Raw genomic sequence first — 20,298 nt, forward strand, 5'->3', positions numbered from 1 at the left:
ATATAAGGGTTTAAAAGCATTCCTGCTCTTTTCATGTCTTTCCATCAATCTATCCCGCCATGTTGTTTTTTTGCTTTTTTATTTTGCACATAAAGTAATAGCAATTGTTTAAATTGTATGCTCAAATTTGCTTTCCTTCTGTAATTTTGCTCTTGAAGAATCATTTGATTGCTCCAGGCGTTGCTGAACTGTAGTTCTCAGCAGCCTCAACTAGCATGGCCAGTGGTGAAGGGAACTGGAACTAGTCAATCAGTAACACCTGGAAGCCATAGGTTCCCCTACTTCTGCCTCAACTTTTAGAAATGGAGGTGATCTAAAATACCTGTATCCTTTTTTGTCTTCTAGGAAAAGTAAGAAGCCTGAGTTCATCCTTGTGGTCACTGACCCACTTGACAGCTTTGCATCTCAGTGACAATTCCTTATCCCGTATTCCTTCAGATATTGCCAAGCTTCATAACCTGATATATTTGGATCTTTCATCTAATAAGATTCGCAGTTTACCAGCTGAGCTCGGAAACATGGTGTCACTCAGGTAAATGATAGTTTTATCAGTAAGTCCACTGTGAAATCATTTCAGAGTCTGCATCCTTTTGTATTGTGATTTAGCAGAAAGCTTGATCTAGCTATAGGCTAATAGAGTATACAGTGTGAATCTGCCCCAAGTTTCAGAAATGTTGTGTCCAACTCTGTGAGGGGGGAATATGCTTATCAAAAACGAAGGTCTAGAAGTCCTATCTCAAACTCTTGAGTTTGTTGCATAGCCTTTGAATTAGGAGCTGGTTTCAAACACAGTTTTCTAAAATAAGCCATTGTGATGAACAGCTGTTCATTTTTGCTGCTTATCAGAAGTTGCTTATTAGAAGTGTTGAATCTGTTAAGCCTTCTAATGATCAAATTCACTATTTCTGGTATGTATCTATAAAATTTTGCTTTCTTGTATGTAATCCCTCCCCCACCATGAAAATAAGAATAGATAAGCATGTTGCTACCTAAGATCAATTTCAGAGTCTCATCGTCACTATAAATGGAATGATGGTTCACTGGCAAAACCCACAGCAAGGTGAAATCTTGCCTTCTTAAAAGCATAAAAGTATCATAATACCATAAATACCAAAATACCTAAAAGGACTTGGTTCTCCTGCCAGTAATTACCTTTGAAGTGGGAGGGCTATCTTATATTTACTGAATAGAGGCAGATACTACTGATCAGAGAAGTTAGAGGCAACATTTTGCAAACAACGCAAGCAGTGTTAAACAGCGGATCTTCTCCTGATTAGCTGCAGGCTGAAGCCTGCTATGTGCATGAATAGTACATTTTTAAAAATATTAAAAGCAGTAACCTAATTGAAGAGGGGGAGGTAATTAGAGGTAAATACTTCACATTTTGACCACTTCTCCCAATCTGTCCACTCCTTTGGGGAATTTTTTCCTGCATTGGTTCAGTGTTTTCTTGTGAAAACCTCCAATTATCTCTACTTTCCCAGTTAGTTATCTTTATTGATGCACATACAATCCTATCCACTATCTACCCACACAATATCCAGTTTTGGTTTTACCGGTTTTATCTTTGGAGCTGTGTTGTAGGTTGGACTATAAGCAGTGCAGTATTAATTACCCCTACTTGATTTCGATTGGTTCTCTAATAAAAGTCTGGATGCAGCATGTTCCATCGATGCTGGGTGTGTTTTTTAAATTACTTATAATGCTTGGAATCAACTTAGTTGGAATACTTAGAATAAAAAATGAATTCAGACTTTTGCTTTTTAAACAACATGAGTACAAATGATGCTGTTCCTTCAAGGAGATCAATGAGTGAAAGTCAGAACTTAAATATTCTATTTTTGTAAAAGGATCTAATTGGCTGCTTTGAAGTAAGAAATTATGTCTATGAATTTTATATATTTTTGATTAAGCATTGTGTGTTATAATGTGTTCATTGGATTAGGACCAGGAGATCTGAGTTCAGATCCCCACTAAGTAATGAAATCCTCTGAGTGTCCTTAAGCCAGTCATTGTTTCTTGGCTACCATTTAAAAAATATTTAGAGTATTAGCTCCTTAAATCATTTTGATTAGTAATGCTGGCTTAGGAATTATTGATTCATTGTTTTTACTTTGTTAATAGTTTAATAAGATTATATTTACAATGCTGCCAGGTTTGTTTTAATTCATCCTATTTAGTATTATTTTATTAAACATTATATTCTCTAGTGTCCAATATTGCTAATCCTTATGATTCAAGCTTCTTTTCTTTTTGGTGTGTGCTTTAATATGGTTTCTATTTTTCAGTTAAAGATTTAGTTTAATTAAATATATTATATTATTACTTTTGTCTTTATGTGACTTACTATTAGGGAACTCCATTTAAATAATAACCTGTTACGAGTTCTACCATTTGAGCTGGGAAAACTGTTCCAGTTACAGACCTTGGGTTTGAAAGGTATGCATTTTTTCCTTTTGTACTTTTTCTCCATTTTTCATTTCATTTCATTTCATTTCTCAGCAGCCATCACTTTCAGTCTGGTATTAAATGAACAAAACTTGATTTAAGCAGCTTTAAATTATATTCACAAATATCTTTGTACTGCATTCTGTTTCTGTTTTAAGATTTTCTTTCTCCTTTTAAGGCACTAAGCCAATCCTATTTTTTCTTTTCTGAACAATAGTAGTGTTTGAATTTCTTCTCTCCCTCCACCATCCCCCCCCCGCCACCAGCTGAATCCAGTCTGGTTTAGTAATAATTTTATGAAGTGAGAACCTCAGGTTTTCAGTAATTACCTGGCTTCTAATATTTTGAACTGAATTTCCCAGATACTAGCCATAATAATATAACAGTTAAATCTGTGTTCTTGAGCTTTCATTCTTCCTTTTGTCTAAACATTTCAACAGGAAACCCACTTACACAGGATATTCTGAATCTTTATCAGGAACCAGATGGAACAAGAAGGCTACTGAATTATTTGCTTGATAATCTGGCAGGTACTGCAAAAAGAAGTAAGTAGTAATTTCCAAGCACATATACATGTATCCTTTAACATAAACATTATTATCATTGAGATATTTTTTTTTCCTCATTAGTTTCAACAGAACAGCCTCCTCCCAGATCTTGGATTATGCTGCAAGAACCGGATCGGACAAGACCAACAGGTAGTGGTGAAGTGATCTTGTGTTTTTGTCACCTAAGATTAGTGAACTTTTTAATTGCTTTGCTTGACCAATTTCTTCAACTATGTTCTTCCATTTTAGAAATTCAAATGCATATGGTAGCTTGAGGCTAATCATGAAATAAAACTTCAGTTATTTTAGGTCTGACACAGAGTGAGAGTACTTAAATAGTATAAAGACTACCCTTTTCTTAGAAAGATTTCCTTTCGTTCTTAATACAAAGTGGTTTTGTGTTGGCTGTTATCAAAAAGCATTTTGTAAAATTTTGAAATTTATTTCAAAGAAGATTGCATGGAAGTACAGATTTAAACAATAAATGGGGTTGGTGTTTGTTTATATGTGCTTTTATTTAGATTAAAGCATTTATATTCTCTTCTGATGCAAAAGTTGGTAATGTTTAAAAATAACAGTCTCACAAAAGCTATAATATAAGGTAGTTAACCTAGATTCGGTCAGAAGTTAAACCAAAAACTAGAATATGGATTGGTTTCCATAACTTAGTATCTATTTGACATAGTGGAATGCTTGATCTTCAAATATAAAATGGAGTAAAATTAAAAAAAAATAAAATTATATTATTAATATATGTATTTATTGAAAGGGTCTAAGTGAAACTCTTTTTCTCCAGCTCTGTTCTCTGTCATGTGTTACAATGTTCTCTGTGATAAATATGCTACTCGGCAGCTATATGGATATTGCCCATCATGGGCATTGAACTGGGAATACAGGAAAAAGGCTATAATGCAGGAAATTTTAAGTTGTAATGCTGACATCATAAGTCTTCAGGTAAGAAGATGTATTTCTTTTTGTTTATATGATGATCATTTTTTAAAGCTGTTAATAGATAAGGTATTATGCATTCTGTCATCTGTAGTATCCTCTTCCCAACTGTCTTTATCACTAAAATGAGCCCTTAACTTCTGCTTGTGAAATATTTATCACAGTAATGCAGACAAATGAATAGAGAAATAGTAAACAAGAACTATGAAGCTTAAATATTTTTTACCCCCACCCCCTAGTGAGAGGCACATGAAAGTCATTTCCTGATTTATCGTTCATGTGTGATTCAATTGCTTTCCCATCTGTTTTAAGGATGGGCTACATGGCCACAGATGATGTGCCAGACTAACAGATGTATTGAAAAAAGTTGCAGAGCTTCTCTGCTAGGGATTACATGGGCCTTGAAGCAGAAAACAGGAATTAGGGTCAACCCCTCTGGCTAGTGCACACTTCACCAAACCAGGGAAATGCTAATTTGTTTTTTTGTGTTAAATGTTATAGCTTGTCTTCTCATGAGTTTAAGGTAACCATCAGTAGATAAAAAATTAGATGCAGTTTAAATACAATTAAATGGGCAAAAAATGTCCAGATTTCCAACCCTGCCTTTTTGAGTTTCATTCTCTTTTCTATTCTTCAAATGTGCAGTTCTTGTGACCTGTTGTTTTTCTTACTGTTAATGGACAGGTTTTGGCATAGGTAATCTAGTATTTTTTATCTGATCTTTTGTGTGATGCATTTGTCACTAGAATTCTGGCAATAAAAATAATAGATCTCCTATAATACTTCTTTGTTTCCTAGTGTATTGAGGAAATTATGTATTACTGGTCTCAAGTTTCTTAAGGGCTATTCTTTATTGATACGGTTTTTTCAAATCTTGAAAAATGCTTATTGTAAAAGGTCTGTATTTTTGTTCCTTAAATATAGAAGTCTGTAAAGTTGCACATTTTGGATATTCAAATACTTGATGCATTACTAGCACTGAACAAATGCAGGATTATTGTTGCAGTTGCTAATATGCTCTTACAAACTGAAAATATTTGCTTAGAATTGAACTCATGGGTTTTAGGGTCTAGCTGCCATTCAACTTGACCTTTTATAAATTCTGTGGAATCCAGACTAAATTCTTGTTTGGCTGAGATAACAATTTATTTTATAATTAGAGTTTAGTTAGGGGCTGCTATGAGATTTTACAAATCCTATGTATTAACTGTTTTGTACAGTACACTGTATTGTTCTTACTACTCCAGTGTATTTATCTTTTAAGTTTATTTTTCACTTAAATGGTTATTCTGTTGCTGACTGATACATGTACCATTGTGAAATTTTAGACTATTCAGTCAGTTAGTATTGCAATTACTTTAATTAGATCTACTGCAGGGGTATGCTTTCAACAGAAAATGTGCTTCATTTCAAGCTCAGTACAAAAAAGGCCCACATTAAAGCAGATTGAATTGGAACCTCCTCTTCTCAGCAGAGAGTGTCATCTTCATATTGTTAAATAAACCCCTGAGACATACAGCCAGCATGCAGAGAACAAAGGGAGCTAATCGCTCATCGACATTCTTTCTATTAGCACCTAGCTTAGCAGTTAGCAAACATTTAGTTCTTTAACAGAGCCGGCCTGCTGTGCCTCTGGAAAGACCAAGAGAAGCCTGGTTACCCAGTACAAATATGTTCTTTTCATTATGAAGCATTATTCTATTATTACAAAAATTACTTTGAAATTATTGTGCTGCAACCTAGCATTGTGCTTAATAATTCTCATACTATAGTATGTTAATTAGGGAGAGAGAGATTGCACAGTACAACAACATAAGCTGTTCTATAGCCAGCAAGAAATTATGCTTCATGAAACGCTCACAGTAAGACAAAGAACAGTCACATATACAGAGCACAAGTCAAGAAAAGTTAAACAGAGCAGAAGCTTAGCAACCCAGAAAGATGAGCAAAGCTCACTGAAAATTGCAAAACAGCATAGTTCTGACATTTTTGGATGTTTTGGAACCCCGACACAACGGGGGCAGAAGAATATGCACAGGGTGCCCAAATATACTGAAGCTCAACACACGAACGCTTTACTAGTAGTCTTTGCATTTACACAAGCTCAACAGCATTAGCAACATGCAAACACATATTTGTATTATCTTCATACAAAGTAAAGCACAGCAAAGCAAACATGCTGACATGAACTCCAGTAGTAATTTATCCATCCACATAAACTTTAACTTATCTATTGGAAACAAATTTTTAAAAATAGGCAGGCTGGCAGCTATTCAGCTGCAAGCCTTCTCTTTCTGTCTAGCCAAGTGCTTAATTTCTGCTTCCTTCTCAATATTCCTCTGACATCACCCCATCATTTCTAAACAAATATCAGCAGGTACATGATTGGTCCCCACTTCTGTACTAGGTAAGCCTGAAAGGTTTGAAGAAAATCAGCTGTATTGTTCTAAATTTGGAACAAAATAGTGGGTTATCCTGAGTTTATTCTGAATTAAGAAACAATATGTTTTGTTTCAAGCTGAGAATGCTTTAGCTGAATTGAAACGTTATGTATATCCCTAGTCTACTCTTCTATCTTGCTTTGCTCTAGTTAGATGGACAGCAGACAAATTAGCTATTAGTGCTTTGCACAGCTAGGCTCATTTCTTCAGTCTATATGTGCTTTCAGTTATCTATCACTCTTAGGGCTCATGTTGTAGTTTAAATGAAAGGTATCCAGAGAGGGTCGAAGGAGGGGGGATGATGCACTAATATAAAACAAGCTCTGACCCTTTTGTACATATGTTGTGACTACACTCATATGAAAAGGACATAGCTTACAGCATGATGCTGGTTTTGTCATTTTGATGAAAGCTCTGGATCTTGTGGACGCCTCTGGTTTAAACCATGTTGTAGTAACTTAATTTTGGGGCAATTGTATATCATTTCCTTGCAGCAATTTATATGAAATCTTAATATTTCTAGCTTCTGATTGGCTCTCAGTTATTTGAACAGTGCTAAAACATTAAGAAATTTGCTAGATTTGGCTGAGGGATTTGTCTAAAATTTGGAAATAAAGTGTACTAGAAGAGTCCTATAATTTCATTGTCTCTGCTCACAGAGGTTGTCACTAGAGATGTGCAAAATTATTCAGTCTCAAATTTGGCAATTTTGTGAAACAAAACAGCTGTTTCAAGAGGCAATTTTGAGTGTTTTGACTGCTCTGAGCAGTACAATTGGGCTATAGTTCTGTAACTTGTGATTGGGTTCTTTTTTTCAGCCTTTTTCCAGCCTAGCCAGTCATGTTTCAGCTGTTGTTGCTTTAGACTGGATGGGATGATGTGGGAGTGAAAAAAAAAATTAAGCACATGATCAGACAGAAGAAACCTGCTCAGAGCTTCATGCTTGGCAGCCTACCAAGTTCCTGCCATTTTAAAAAAAACAACAACTTTTCTATGGGGAAGTTAGAGTTCATGTAGGAGGATAAGAGGATTCTGAGTGTTGTACTGTGATTTATTGTGCAGACAAGTAATGCAAAGGTGTGTGCATGTGCATGTACTTTACACAGAGGTGTTGTTTGTATTAGTAGTCTTGACATATATACAGTGTTTGGGTTTGTTGAATCTTGATGTACATGGGCATACTGTGCATACTTTTGTGTCTTGTAAATAACAAATGTTATTTGTTCAATTAATTTTGCAACCAGCAATAAGGACAACAGAGTTGCTTTTGTTAAGCTTGCATGTGGTATGGAGGCTATGGAAGGAAAGGAGTGAGGAAGGAACAGTGACTACTAAAAATCGGATAAGGAGATTATTTTTTAAAAAATTCAAATCGTAGCACCAAAGAATTAATTGAAAGAAATTTTAAAGCGTTTAGCCACTTTCTTTATCCTGTACTCTATTGTCTGAATGATCTGAAGGGTTTATTTAAAGAACTTGAAAACACAACTGTCAGTTTTCTAATTTAATCATATTTTTCAGTTGGTAAGAACAGAGCAGTGTTTCCATTATTTCCCACAGGAATTTATGCTATCAATAATACTGAAAAGGCCCAATTTTCTACAGTTTTAGTAGTAGGTAGCATTCAGCACACAAAACTGCTCCATCTACTTGGGAGCCACAAGGGAACAGAAACAAGCCCCAAAGTTTCATTGTTTCATATGGTCCAAAAACTTAAAAATAGAAGACTCATGCTGCTAGGGATTTTGTTCCAAATTGGCAATGACTGAGTGTGTGTGTGTATATGTGAAGTTGGGCACAAGTTGAGGCTGTTGCCAGTGTACTGACTACCCTGCTGTCCAGTCATTTTTAGGCTGGCAGTAGCATCCCTCAGACCATATGCAGATGAATGGAGCATATCATGTTTCAAAGTTGTGGACCCCAAGAAAGTGTACAAGATACTTTGTGGGGTGAGCTATGACACCTCTGGGATGAATCCATACCCCATAGCTACTTTAGGCAACCAGGAGGGAGGTGAGGAGGGTTGGATTCAGGAGATTATTAATGCCTGTTTGATGGAGGAGGTGGTGCCCTTGCCTTGAAAGTGGGGTTGGTTTGCCTGTTCCTTAAGAGGCCATCTCTCAGTCAGTCATGTTAGACAGCTTCTCTTTGGAAGAAGATTTTGATGGGCTTCAGTTGCAAATTGTTTTAAGTGAAGTGGATTATCTGGATCTCTTAGAATCAAGATTCAGACTTGGACATGAGACCAAGAATGCTCTGGCTAATGATCTTATACAGACTTTAATGAAGAGAGCACACCCCTCCAAGTCCTATTAGATCCTTTAGTGTTAGGGATCAATCTGAGTTTTCAGATTCAGAAGCTGAAGAGTTTGACCAGACTGACCCTCAGGCTGTACCACAAGAATTAGCTGGAGAGAGTGCAGCTAAGGAGACACAGTGCAGGCTGAGTCAACTGATCCAGAGCCTGAGTTAAGCAAAATCCTAAGCCCAGCAGCATACTGTATCCTGAATTGCAAAGAGAAGAGCAAATGAAGTCACATCATCTGTTCGAAAGGGAAAAAAAGCATGGCTCAGCGAATTAATCAAGCTGGTAGTAAGGGCTATATGAAGGAACTGTGGCTTGTTGGCTCTTTGTGGCAATCAGCATCCCACCCCCCCATCCCCCACCTGCCTGTGAGCTTATATCTGTGCTGCTTTGGATTCTTTGGATTGCCTGGATGAACTTTGGAATAGAACCTGACCACTCTAGGACCATTTCTGAATTGGCCTTTTTTTCCTCTGGACTACAGTAAGTTTTCATGTTTTCATTCTCTAAGCAGAAAATTTACAGTTTGCAATGTGTTTATGCCACTACAGATAAGGATTTACGACTACAATAAAGACCTTGAGTTTGTATCAGAGCTGGCTGCATATGTGCAATTGGCAGCACAAGACAAATAAATTGAAAGAAACTCCTTTAATTGCAGTCATTGACAATTGAAAGCACAGCATTTCCATCTGATCATGCAAGCTTTCAGTATAGAATGTACCAGCACCTCCAGCACCTCCAGCACCATGTCATAAATGCCCTACAGTAGTGCTTGAAAAAATTGATGGGACTTTGACCAGGCCTTGGCCTTTGTAGCCCAGTGCAATTTGTATGTGAGTCTTTACCCTGAAAACTTTCCATACACCATTTTCAAGTTGGTTTTGTTATTGCTGTGTAGCTCAGCAGCAAAATGGGCTATTCCTCTGTGGCTTCATTGTTGTTTAATTACAGTGAGTTTGTCAACCATTTCAAGTTAAAATTTGAAGACTCAGCTAAATCAGCCACAGCGAACCAATGTATTAGAGAACTCTAATAGGGAAGCTGGTCAGTAGCTGATTATGTAAATGGGTTTGGGCTCCTCTCACAAGAATTGAAGTGGAATGAGACAGCTGTGATGGACCAATTCCAGGAAAGATTCACAAATCGGATCTTGGATGAGTTGGCTGGAGTAAAATGCTTTGCCTCCTGCAAAACCTGATCCACTTGTACCTGTGTATTGATGGGTGTCTCCAACAACACAGAGGCTTATTCCATCCAGGTCCCATTTGGGTGCAACCTCCTTTCAGACCCCAAAGATGTAACCTTCTGCCATAACCCTTCAGTCTGAAGAGTTCATTCAAATCAGCAGAAGCTGGCCTCATTTATCTCTGGAAAAGAAAACTAAATGCAGGCATGGAGGGACATGTTTATATTGTGACGGCTGCTATATGTACAGCCAAAGAAATCACATTCCACCATGCTTGATTGCAGCTGAGCTAGAGGGGCTCTTAGATCAGGAAACTATGGCCACTCAGCTAGGTCCACTTGATCCTGTCTATAAAGATGCAGAAGGTAACTTGCCATGGCAGACTCCAAAGGATCAAATATCTACAGTGATTAGTACCCTTTGCAAATTATTACTGTACTTTCTTTTTGAACTTTCCAGAACTCTCAGCTCCTTCAACCTACCTGCTCTGGAAAAGCGTACCATCCAGATGGGATGTCCTAGTCCAGAAAGCTTTCAAAGAACTAAATGAATCTTTCTCCACCCAGCCCATCTTTCAACATCCTGACCCTGCTGAACCATTTGCAATAGAAACTAATGTTTCTGATATCACAATAAAGGTTATTTCCAATAGAAGAGAATATATGTAGCTCAGGGTTGAACTGTGGAGTCCTTGGTGCTCTCTGAGCTTGGTTGTTTGCTTGCAGACATTTCATTACCTGACTAGGTAACATCACTAACACTGATGATGTTACCTAGTTGGGTAATGAAACATCTGCAAGCCAACAACCAAGCTCAGAGAGCACCAAGGACTCCAAAGGTTATTTGGCTATAGGCTGCAGTGAAAATACAGACCTTGCTTCCCTGTGCCTATAACTCAAGAAAATTAAACTTATCAGAATAGCACTGTACTGTTTGGGACAACAAACTCTTGGCTATTTAGGTAGCCTTTGAACCTTGGAGGCATTTACTGGAAGAAGTTCAAAATCCTGTTGAAGTTGGGACTGACCATTGTAACCTGGAATACCTACAAGAGCTCAGAAGTGCTACTAGCTGTTGGCAGGGACCAACCAGGAAAATGCACACACCACCCAGACCCTGGAAAAGTGTTATCTTGACTTCATTATTGACTTACCAAATCAGAAGATGTTGACGCTATCTTAGTCATTGTAGACACTTTTTCTAAAATGGCGCGCTTTATACAGTGGGGCAAAAAAGTATTTAGTCAGCCACCAATTGTGCAAGTTCTCCCACTTAAAAAGATGAGAGAGGCCTGTAATTTTCATCATAGGTATACCTCAACTATGAGAGACAAAATGGGGGGAAAAATCCAGAAAATCACATTGTCTGATTTTTAAAGAATTTATTTGCAAATCATGGTGGAAAATAAGTATTTGGTCAATATCCAAAGTTCATCTCAATACTTTGTTATATATCCTTTGTTGGCAATGACAGAGGTCAAACGTTTTCTGTAAGTCTTCCCAAGGTTTTCACACACTGTTGCTGGTATTTTGGCCCATTCCTCCATGCAGATCTCCTCTCGAGCAGTGATGTTTTGGGGCTGTCGCTGGGCAACACTGACTTTCAACTCCCTCCAAAGGTTTTCCATGGGGTTGAGATCTGGAGACTGGCTAGGCCACTCCAGGACCTTGAAATGCTTCTTACGAAGCCACCCCTTCATTGCCCGGGTGGTGTGTTTGGGATCATTGTCATGCTGAAAGACCCAGCCATGTTTCATCTTCAGTGCCCTTGCTGATGGAAGGAGGTGTTCACTCAAAATCTCACGATACATGGCCCCATTCATTCTTTCCTTTACACGGATCAGTCGTCCTGGACCCTTTGCAGAAAAACAGCCCCAAAGCATGATGTTTCCACCCCCATGCTTCACCGTAGGTATGGTGTTCTTTGGATGCAACTCAGCATTCTCTCTCCTCCAAACACAACGAGTTGAGTTTAGACCAAAACATTCTACTTCGGTTTCATCTGACCATATGACATTCTCCCAATCCCCTTCTGGATCATCCAAATGCTCTCTAGCAAACTTCAGATGGGCCCGGACATGTACTGGCTTAAACAGGGGGACACATCTGGCACTGCAGGATTTGAGTCCCTGGCGGCGTAGTGTGTTACTGATGGTAGCCTTTGTTACTTTGGTCCCAGCTCTCTGCAGGTCATTCACTAGGTCCCCCCATGTGGTTCTGGGATTTTTGCTCACCATTCTTGTGATCATTTTGACCCCACAGAGTGAGATCTTGCATGGAGCCCCAGATCGAGGGAGATTATCAGTGGTCTTGTATGTCTTCCATTTTCTAATTATTGCTCCCACAGTTGATTTCTTCACACCAAGCTGCTTGCCTATTGGAGATTCAGTCTTCCCAGCCGGGTGCAGGTCTACAATTTTGTTTCTGGTGTCCTTCGACAGCTCTTTGGTCTTGGCCATAGTGGAGTTTGGAGTGTGACTATTTGAGGTTGTGGACAGGTGTCTTTTATACTGATAACAAGGTCAAACAGGTGCCATTCCTACAGGTAACGAGTGGAGGACAGAGGAGCCTCTTAAAGAAGTAGTTACAGGTCTGTGAGAGCCAGACATCTTGCTTGTTTGTAGGTGACCAAATACTTATTTTCCACCATGATTTGCAAATAAATTCTTTAAAAATCAGACAATGTGATTTTCTGGATTTTTCCCCCCATTTTGTCTCTCATAGTTGAGGTATACCTATGATGAAAATTACAGGCCTCTCTCATCTTTTTAAGTGGGAGAACTTGCACAATTGGTGGCTGACTAAATACTTTTTTGCCCCACCGTACCTTCTTCAGGCTTGCCAACAAGTCAGCTCACGTTTCCTAAACCACATTTCTTAGCTTTATGCATTGCCCAAACATTTGATTTTGGACCGTGAAATCCCATTCACATTCATTTAAAGGCACTTGGCTAGACACCAGGAGATTCTGAGTTCCAATCCTGCCTTGGGCATGATCTGGGCAACTTTAGGTCAGCCACTCTTTCAGCCCTAGAAGGCTGGAAAAAGTGCTTGTTCCATGCTAAGTTTGTGCATATGAATTCTATAGGCTACAAATGTAAACTTACATCCACAGGAATGACACCTTTCTTTGCAAACTAAGGCTCTTAACTACTTTTTTTTATCATTTGCCTGCTTTAAGTCATTAGAGCCAAGCTTCAAATCTACACCAGCAGGAACTTCAAGCAGTACATCAGGTGCTTAAGGATCCAATGAGGAAAAGAAATGTACAAACATTTTGCTGATTGACATTGACAACTTGGTCTCACTCTTTCAGTTGGTGACTTAGTCTGGGTATCATCAGACCATCTGATTTCAAAACAATCCTCCGAGAATCTGGCAATACTTGGGACCCTTCTCCATTTTGCCCATGGTCAATTGAATAACCTGCTGCTTGAAGCTCTCTTTATACCTGAAAATTCACCTAGTATGCAATAAACCATTGCTAATTGCTGCTGCACTTCCTGATCTGTACCATCCATATGCTCTTCACCTCCTGTTGTGGTCTAGAGTGAGCAAGAGTATGAGATGGTCTGTAGTCTAGATACTGGAGAAAGCTCCTGTACCTCATTGACTGGAAGGGATATGGGCCTGAAGAATAGTGCTGGGAATATGCAAACCAGGTACATACACCCAGGTTAGTCTGTTGGTTTCACCTACAGTACCTCCTGAATCCTCACACACACGCACATACACACACACACAGTGTAGAAGTAGAAAGGCTTGGAAGTAAGGATAGTGTTAGGGATTATTCTAAATCTTCAGATTCAGAAGCTGAAGAGTTTGACCCAACTGAGACTCAGCCTGCATCACTAGCTGAAGAGAATACACCTGAGGAGACACAGGTGCAAGCTCAGTCAACTGACCTAGAATCTGAGCTAGACAAGGCCCAGCAACATGACACAGCTTATAAAGAGAAAAGCAAATTAAGTCAAATTATCTACTTGAAAGAAAGAAGCATGGCTCAGCAAATGAGTCAAGTTGGTAGCAGGGCTATATAAAGAAAACTCTGGCTTGTTGGCTTTTCTGGCAATCAATGTTCTATCTACCCACCCCTCACCTGCCTGTCATTTGTATGCTGCTTTGAATTACTTGATATATATTTGCATTTGGTAACACATAAAATTTGGTGCCATTTGATATTACCAACCATACTATCCTTCTGGACCACCTGTGAGGGATGGGGCACCATTTCATGTTAGTGCCATACCTTCCTGAATGGATGGTTCCAGTCAGTGATCATGGAGAGGGAATTGTGGGGTCTCATAGGACTCAGCTTTTTCACCTACCTGAAACATCTACATAAAGTGGACAGTTAAGATCAGCCATCTGGGGTGAGGAATCCTCAGTATGCTGATGACACTAAGGTTGTACATCATCATTCCAAATAGAAGCTGCGGCTGCTGACAGAGCCCACTGGTGAGCCCTGTGCTATGAAGCCTCCACCAGCTTGGAAGACAGGTGCTGCCCAAAACTGATAGAAAACTGTGAGCAGCGTATAACACCCACATTTACTATAACGGTAGACTTCCAGTGCCCCCATTGTGCTAGACTCTGCGTTTCCAGACTGGGACTGCAGAGTCACCTCCCTGTCCACAGATGAACTGTACAACAGCATGTCTTCTTTGAACCCAAAGGACTTCTATCTCTCCATCCATCCATCCATGTTGATCACCACCCCAAATTGGCTGGAGACGCAGTAGAGTTCTTTCTTGGCGTCTAGAGCATGCTGGCTGGGGGAATTCTGGGCATTGACATCCACACATCTTAAAGTTGCTGAGCTTGAGAAACACTGGTCTAGAGGCTGTGAAGAGAACTGAATAGGGGAAAAAAACACAAACCCCTAAATAAGTGAAGCTACTGGATACTATGAGTATTCAGTCTGGGTCACAGATTAACTCTGAAGGAGCAGGTCTGTGACTTGAAGGGTTTCCTAAACTCACAACTTCTCCTTGAATAGCAAATGGAGACCATGGCCATAGGAGTTTTTGTCCAGCTTTGGCTGGCACATCTGTGGTGGCTTCTGGGTCATGAAGCCCTTAAACAGTGACACCTGGCCTCATAATGTTATATATAAACTATTACAATGGGCCTGTGTTTGAAGATAATTCAGAAACTGCAGTTGGCTGAAAAAATTGCAGTCCAACTGCTGGTGAGATCTAGCCACTTTAGGACTATAACATCTGATGCTTCAATAACTTCAGTGGTTGCTAGCAGATTTCCAGATCCAGTGCAAACTTCAGTCTTCAGCCTATAAAGTCCTTCACAGTTCAGTTCTCATGTACTTTCACAGCCATCTTCTCTAGCAAGAATCAGCCCATTCTGTCTGTTCATCCCAGGAGTGATGCTTACAGTCCCTAGAAGAGGCAGTCCTTCTTGATGACAGCCCCAGTGTTATGAAACAGCTTACTTTCACAAAGCCATTCATGTTGGTATTGGACTGCCTTTGGGGGTAAGGGTGGGTGGTTGTATGTTTTTAATGATTTATCTGTTTTTAGTCAACAATTTGCAGTTAATGTGATTTTTATGGTTTTGTTTTTTGTGGGTCTCAGATGTTTTTGAATGTTATGTTTTCATTATTGCTTTGTATACTGCCTTGAGTCTTTTGGAATTGGGTAGTATACAAATCTTTGTAATAATGAATTATAAATGAATATCTTGTATTCAACTAATTATATGCTTTCTTATATTTTAGGAGGTTGAAACCGAGCAGTACTACAGTTTTTTCCTAGCAGAATTGAAAGAACGTGGGTACAATGGATTCTTTAGTCCAAAATCCAGAGCTAGGACGATGTCTGAACAAGAAAGAAAGCATGTTGATGGTTGTGCAATATTTTTTAAGACAGAAAAGTAAGCAAACTCTTTTTCCTGGCTCTGGTCCGTTAAGTTGCATAACATCATTCCCCCCCCCCCTGCAAAAATAGTATTCCTATAGCTCTACCTTTAGTTACTTTGCATTAAAAGTTCTTTTTGTAAGTTACTGATTTAAGAATCTTGTAATACATCAGCTATTTATGATTCATAACTTGAATAGCAAAACTGTTCATTAATGAGGCATGAAGAAAGTGGGGACTTTTAAAGTAAGAATGTGGAATGCATTTCAAACTGAACTGCCTCAAATCTGAAACACCCATGTTGGGAGCAAAATGGCCCACCCAAAGTTGTGAAATACATTTCAGGTGTGAGATGGGCAGTTTCAAGTGTTTGAGGAATGTTGAAACCTCACAACAGAACAGAGTTAATTTGAGCTCAAAACACTTCTGTGATATACAAAACAGCCTGCTTTGCATTCAAGATGGAGCATTTCATATTTTAAGGAGGTGTTTGGCATTTGAAACAGAGTCAAAATACTTTGCACACCGGTTTCTTCAGCATTATTTTCATAATAGCATGGAGTTTTTGATGGCTATCAGAGGATCAGTATTGAATTTTTCATATAGATTCAGATGTTTAGATTTGTTCAGTATACTGGTTGAAAACACAAGTCTTCGTTGTTTATGTTTGGCATGAATATGTATTTGTAGTTGAAAGAATATGAATACATATTCATCTAGATATATGTTGAAGTTACACCTTAAAGTTGCTGGTGTGGCATGGCAATTTTGGCTGAGCTATGAATTGGGGCATTTAATCTCTTTGTATTTAATCTCTCTGCCATAAGCTTGCCAGGCGATCTTAAGCAATCCTCTTTCACTTTCATCCTCACCTCTCTCCATGTGCATTATGAAATATGATGCTTACAACAGTTATAGGTTTTTAATTTACTGTCAATTTTAATAAAAACCCAGTGTGGTCTATTGGTTAAAGTATTAGGTTAGGATCTGGGAGACCCAGTGAAGTCCATCCTCAACCCTGGAGATTGTTTGGGTAGCTTTGGGCCAGTCACATTGTCTCAGTCCAGTCTACCCCAAAAGGTGGTGGTGGTGGTTGGAAAAATGGAGGGAATGCTGTGTATACTGCTTTGAGCTCTGGGTCAAAAGGCAGGATATATATCTATCAGTAAATAAGCTATATGAAATACTCTGAATATTTAAAATGCTATTCATTTTAGCAAAATGCATCAGATTATAAAAATGTTATTTGGTATAGTAGCTAAGCCATAACTTTCCAAATCACTAATTTATATCTTACCTTGGTTATGAGGCTATTGATATACTGAATCTTAAGCAAATTAATATATTGGGTTCAGCCCACCACATTATACAGTACAGAAGCAACACTGATTTACCAAAATAGTGTGTGTAAAGGGCTACAAAGACTGAAGCATTAGCATTCACTGAATATTATTTTCAAGAATTCACTAAAGTAATTTTATAACATTGAAAAATACATGTGGTTCTCCAGTAATTAAAACAAGATAACTATTTGCAAAGTGAAATGTTTATTTCTAATTTTAAAGATGACTATACATCAATTGGTATACATTATAAACATGTAGCATTTTTAATTTGGACTACAAAACTTAAGACTTCTTTTAGTAGGAATAAAGTAGCGAAGTCGTCTTCAACTCAAGTTTCACTCCTGGTGATTACATGGACATATCAAAGTTGTTTTCTTGGCAAAAATATGGACTGGTTTGCCACTGCCACCTTCTAGTGTTCTATTTCTATTTTCTACTTATACTGTTTTGTTTTGTTTTTACTTTATTAAACTTTCCAGTCTTGATCATAACCCCAAGACTTCCTTGCAGAGAGAATATGTGCAGCCTATTCAGTAAATTGGCATACTTAAGTCCTTTAAAAATTCCCATAGATTGAAAATGAATGTTAGCAGCCAACTGCTGACATCTCAGTGCGTATGTTGGTAACCTGGTTATTTGTCTCATTCTGTCAAAAACTTTACCACTTTTTTTTGCCTAATCAGAAATTCAGCCTAAGCGACCTTTAGTTATATATTGTATAAGCTATCTCTTGATTGCTCTATTTGAAAGAAATACATTTAACTATATAATTTTTATATTTTGAAATAGACAGTTCTTAAGTAAATGAGTTGTGTCAACTATAGTTTTCAGAAAATGGGAAATGACATCTTTGTTTCTGCTATGTTCTTTTAAGGTTCACCTTGGTTCAAAAACATACTGTTGAATTTAACCAGTTGGCTATGGCAAACTCCGAAGGATCTGAAGCAATGCTGAACAGAGTCATGACAAAAGATAACATTGGGGTTGCTGTGCTATTAGAACTGCGAAAGGAATTAATAGAAATGTCATGTAAGTCATTGTTAATCTAGTAGTAGTTTGGACTGTACCATCATCTCATGCATACATGAACATCCTCCTCTACTATGGGAGGGAAAAAAGTGTTCTGAGGATCTGTAAAAAAATTAAAAGATTAATAGCTAATCAGTGGTGCTTTTGAAGCTTTCTGTGTTCTGTGTTGTAACTGATTTAAGAATGGAAATTGATTTTATAATATTTTTCTTGTTCTGGCCTTTACAGATAGTCCTCGTTTAGCAACCACAATTGTGACCAGCAACTTGGTCGTTCAGCGAAGCGGTCGCTAAGTGAAACCGCAGCTGTGCTTATGATCTTACTTCAGCTTTCCTTTGCTTTACAGACCTGCGAAGGTTGTAAATGTGAGGATTAGTCGCAGAGTTACTTTTTCATCACCGTTGTAACTGCAAACAGTCACTAAACGAGGACTACCTGTACTGATATTTCCCACATGGCTAGTTGGAAGTGAGAAAAAAGCTGCTCCTCATGTATCAGATTGAAAAATGTTTTATCTGGCCAAGCTACAACTGAGATCCTTACCTAATACACAAGAAATGGCTCTACATCTATTTTTTTGCAATGCAAAAGACACTTTGAGATCGTGAATTGAAACTAAAAATGTAACATGAACATTCCTGTGAGTTATTACAGCTTTCTTTTCATGTCATCGTCTACTCATATTTTTGTGTATGTTTTGTTAATATCTAATGCAGAATAGATAATTTATTCCACACAAAAAATCAATATGTATACACTATTTCATACATCTGTGTAATGATGCTACTTTTGAATTGCTTTACAAAAAATGCTAATCCCTTGTACTGTTAGAGGAGAACAGATTTCTTTGGGAGTGCTACAGATTCTTTAGCCATTCTCACAAAGGGGCAACTTGAATAAAAATGGTTGTGGAATAGTCTATTAGCATTTAGCCCTGCCTGTAAGTAATATGGCACTTTCTTTTGTATTTGTTGAGGTATCTTTTCTGCAAGGAAGACCATTGTCTATTCATGGTAATCCCCGTGTGATTTAGCGATCTGATATTCTCATATTTCTGTTCACGTGGGGAGAGAAAATGTAGAAATTACATTAGAAGATAGAGAAGTCAGCAACAATGAGGGTCAGGTTAAAGATATGCTGCAGTCCTTTTCTATTGCTACTGTCACTTAGAGGGTTACTGGGTAGACTTATGTTTCTTTGGTTGTTTTCCATTTACAAAATTATCACATGTGTTGCCTCTGATTTTCTGTGGGGACAGTGCAAAGTCTGAAGAATGGGGTTGGCTACATCGTTATAGATAGCAGCAGTTGTTTTAAAGACACAATTTGTTTGCAGCCCATCACCATGGCCTTTTATCCTTGTGTTAGTAATGTAATAATGCCAGCAAAGATGACACTGAGCTAATTTTTCTTTTTAAATGGTAAAATAGCTAGCTGGGTTAATGAATTCTGGTTAATTTCCATTGATCAGCTTGATTTAAGCTAGATGTGAACTACTAACCAATTGGACTCATACAGTGCAGTTCCAATTCTGCCATATTGGATATTTTATGTTTTCATTTTAGCTGGCAAGCCACACTCTGTAATGGATAAACAGCTGGTTCTGGTAGCAAATGCACACATGCATTGGGACCCAGAATATTCTGATGTGAAGCTGGTTCAGACAATGATGTTCCTTTCTGAAGTAAAGAACATAATTGACAAAGCCTCACGGAATCTCAGGCCTGGTGCTTCAGGGGAACATGCAACAATTCCACTTGTACTGTGTGCAGATTTGAATTCTTTGCCTGATTCTGGTAAGCAGAGGCATATTCTAATTTATTATTAGAACTATAATTTTACTGACTAATTTTTGTACTCCAAATGAGTTTATTTGTTGAAATACCTTTGAAGCTGTAGGATAGATTCCTTGCTTTTAGTTAGGACTTCAGAAACTTCAAGCCGCTAAAGTCTTCTTGGGCACACTATTGTCCAAAAATGATCAGTTCTGAATTCTGGTTCAATTAGTGCTTCTAAAGACTTAGGAAAAAAGGCGGGGGGGGGGGGGAAGTACAAAATTCAAATTTAAGAGGTGCCCAAGTAGTTGTATATGGTTCAGAATTCAAAACTATGAGTAGCAAAGATCCAAAGCACTCTAAATTCTCAGCTTGACCATCCCTGGTTCAGGTTTTAC

General features: G+C 38.2%; 1 protein-coding gene across 2 annotated transcripts in view; it reads left to right on the plus strand.

Moving 5' to 3' along the window:
- CNOT6 (CCR4-NOT transcription complex subunit 6) overlaps window positions 1-20,298 on the plus strand; it is a 52,914-nt gene that overhangs the window by 24,247 nt on the left and 8,369 nt on the right. For both annotated transcript variants that reach the window (XM_007421927.3, XM_088133817.1), the window contains exons 3-10: window positions 346-532; window positions 2,354-2,439; window positions 2,889-2,993; window positions 3,078-3,146; window positions 3,793-3,950; window positions 15,613-15,767; window positions 17,972-18,126; window positions 19,691-19,921. In XM_007421927.3, coding sequence (XP_007421989.1) covers window positions 346-532; window positions 2,354-2,439; window positions 2,889-2,993; window positions 3,078-3,146; window positions 3,793-3,950; window positions 15,613-15,767; window positions 17,972-18,126; window positions 19,691-19,921 — 1,146 coding nt within the window. The remainder of the gene's footprint in view (window positions 1-345; window positions 533-2,353; window positions 2,440-2,888; window positions 2,994-3,077; window positions 3,147-3,792; window positions 3,951-15,612; window positions 15,768-17,971; window positions 18,127-19,690; window positions 19,922-20,298) is intronic.

Source organism: Python bivittatus, unplaced genomic scaffold (genome assembly GCF_059951505.1).
Source record: "Python bivittatus isolate LINGU-HERP-01145 unplaced genomic scaffold, Pbiv_v1 ctg000080_np1212, whole genome shotgun sequence".
In the NCBI taxonomy this organism is placed as follows: Eukaryota; Metazoa; Chordata; class Lepidosauria; order Squamata; family Pythonidae; genus Python; species Python bivittatus.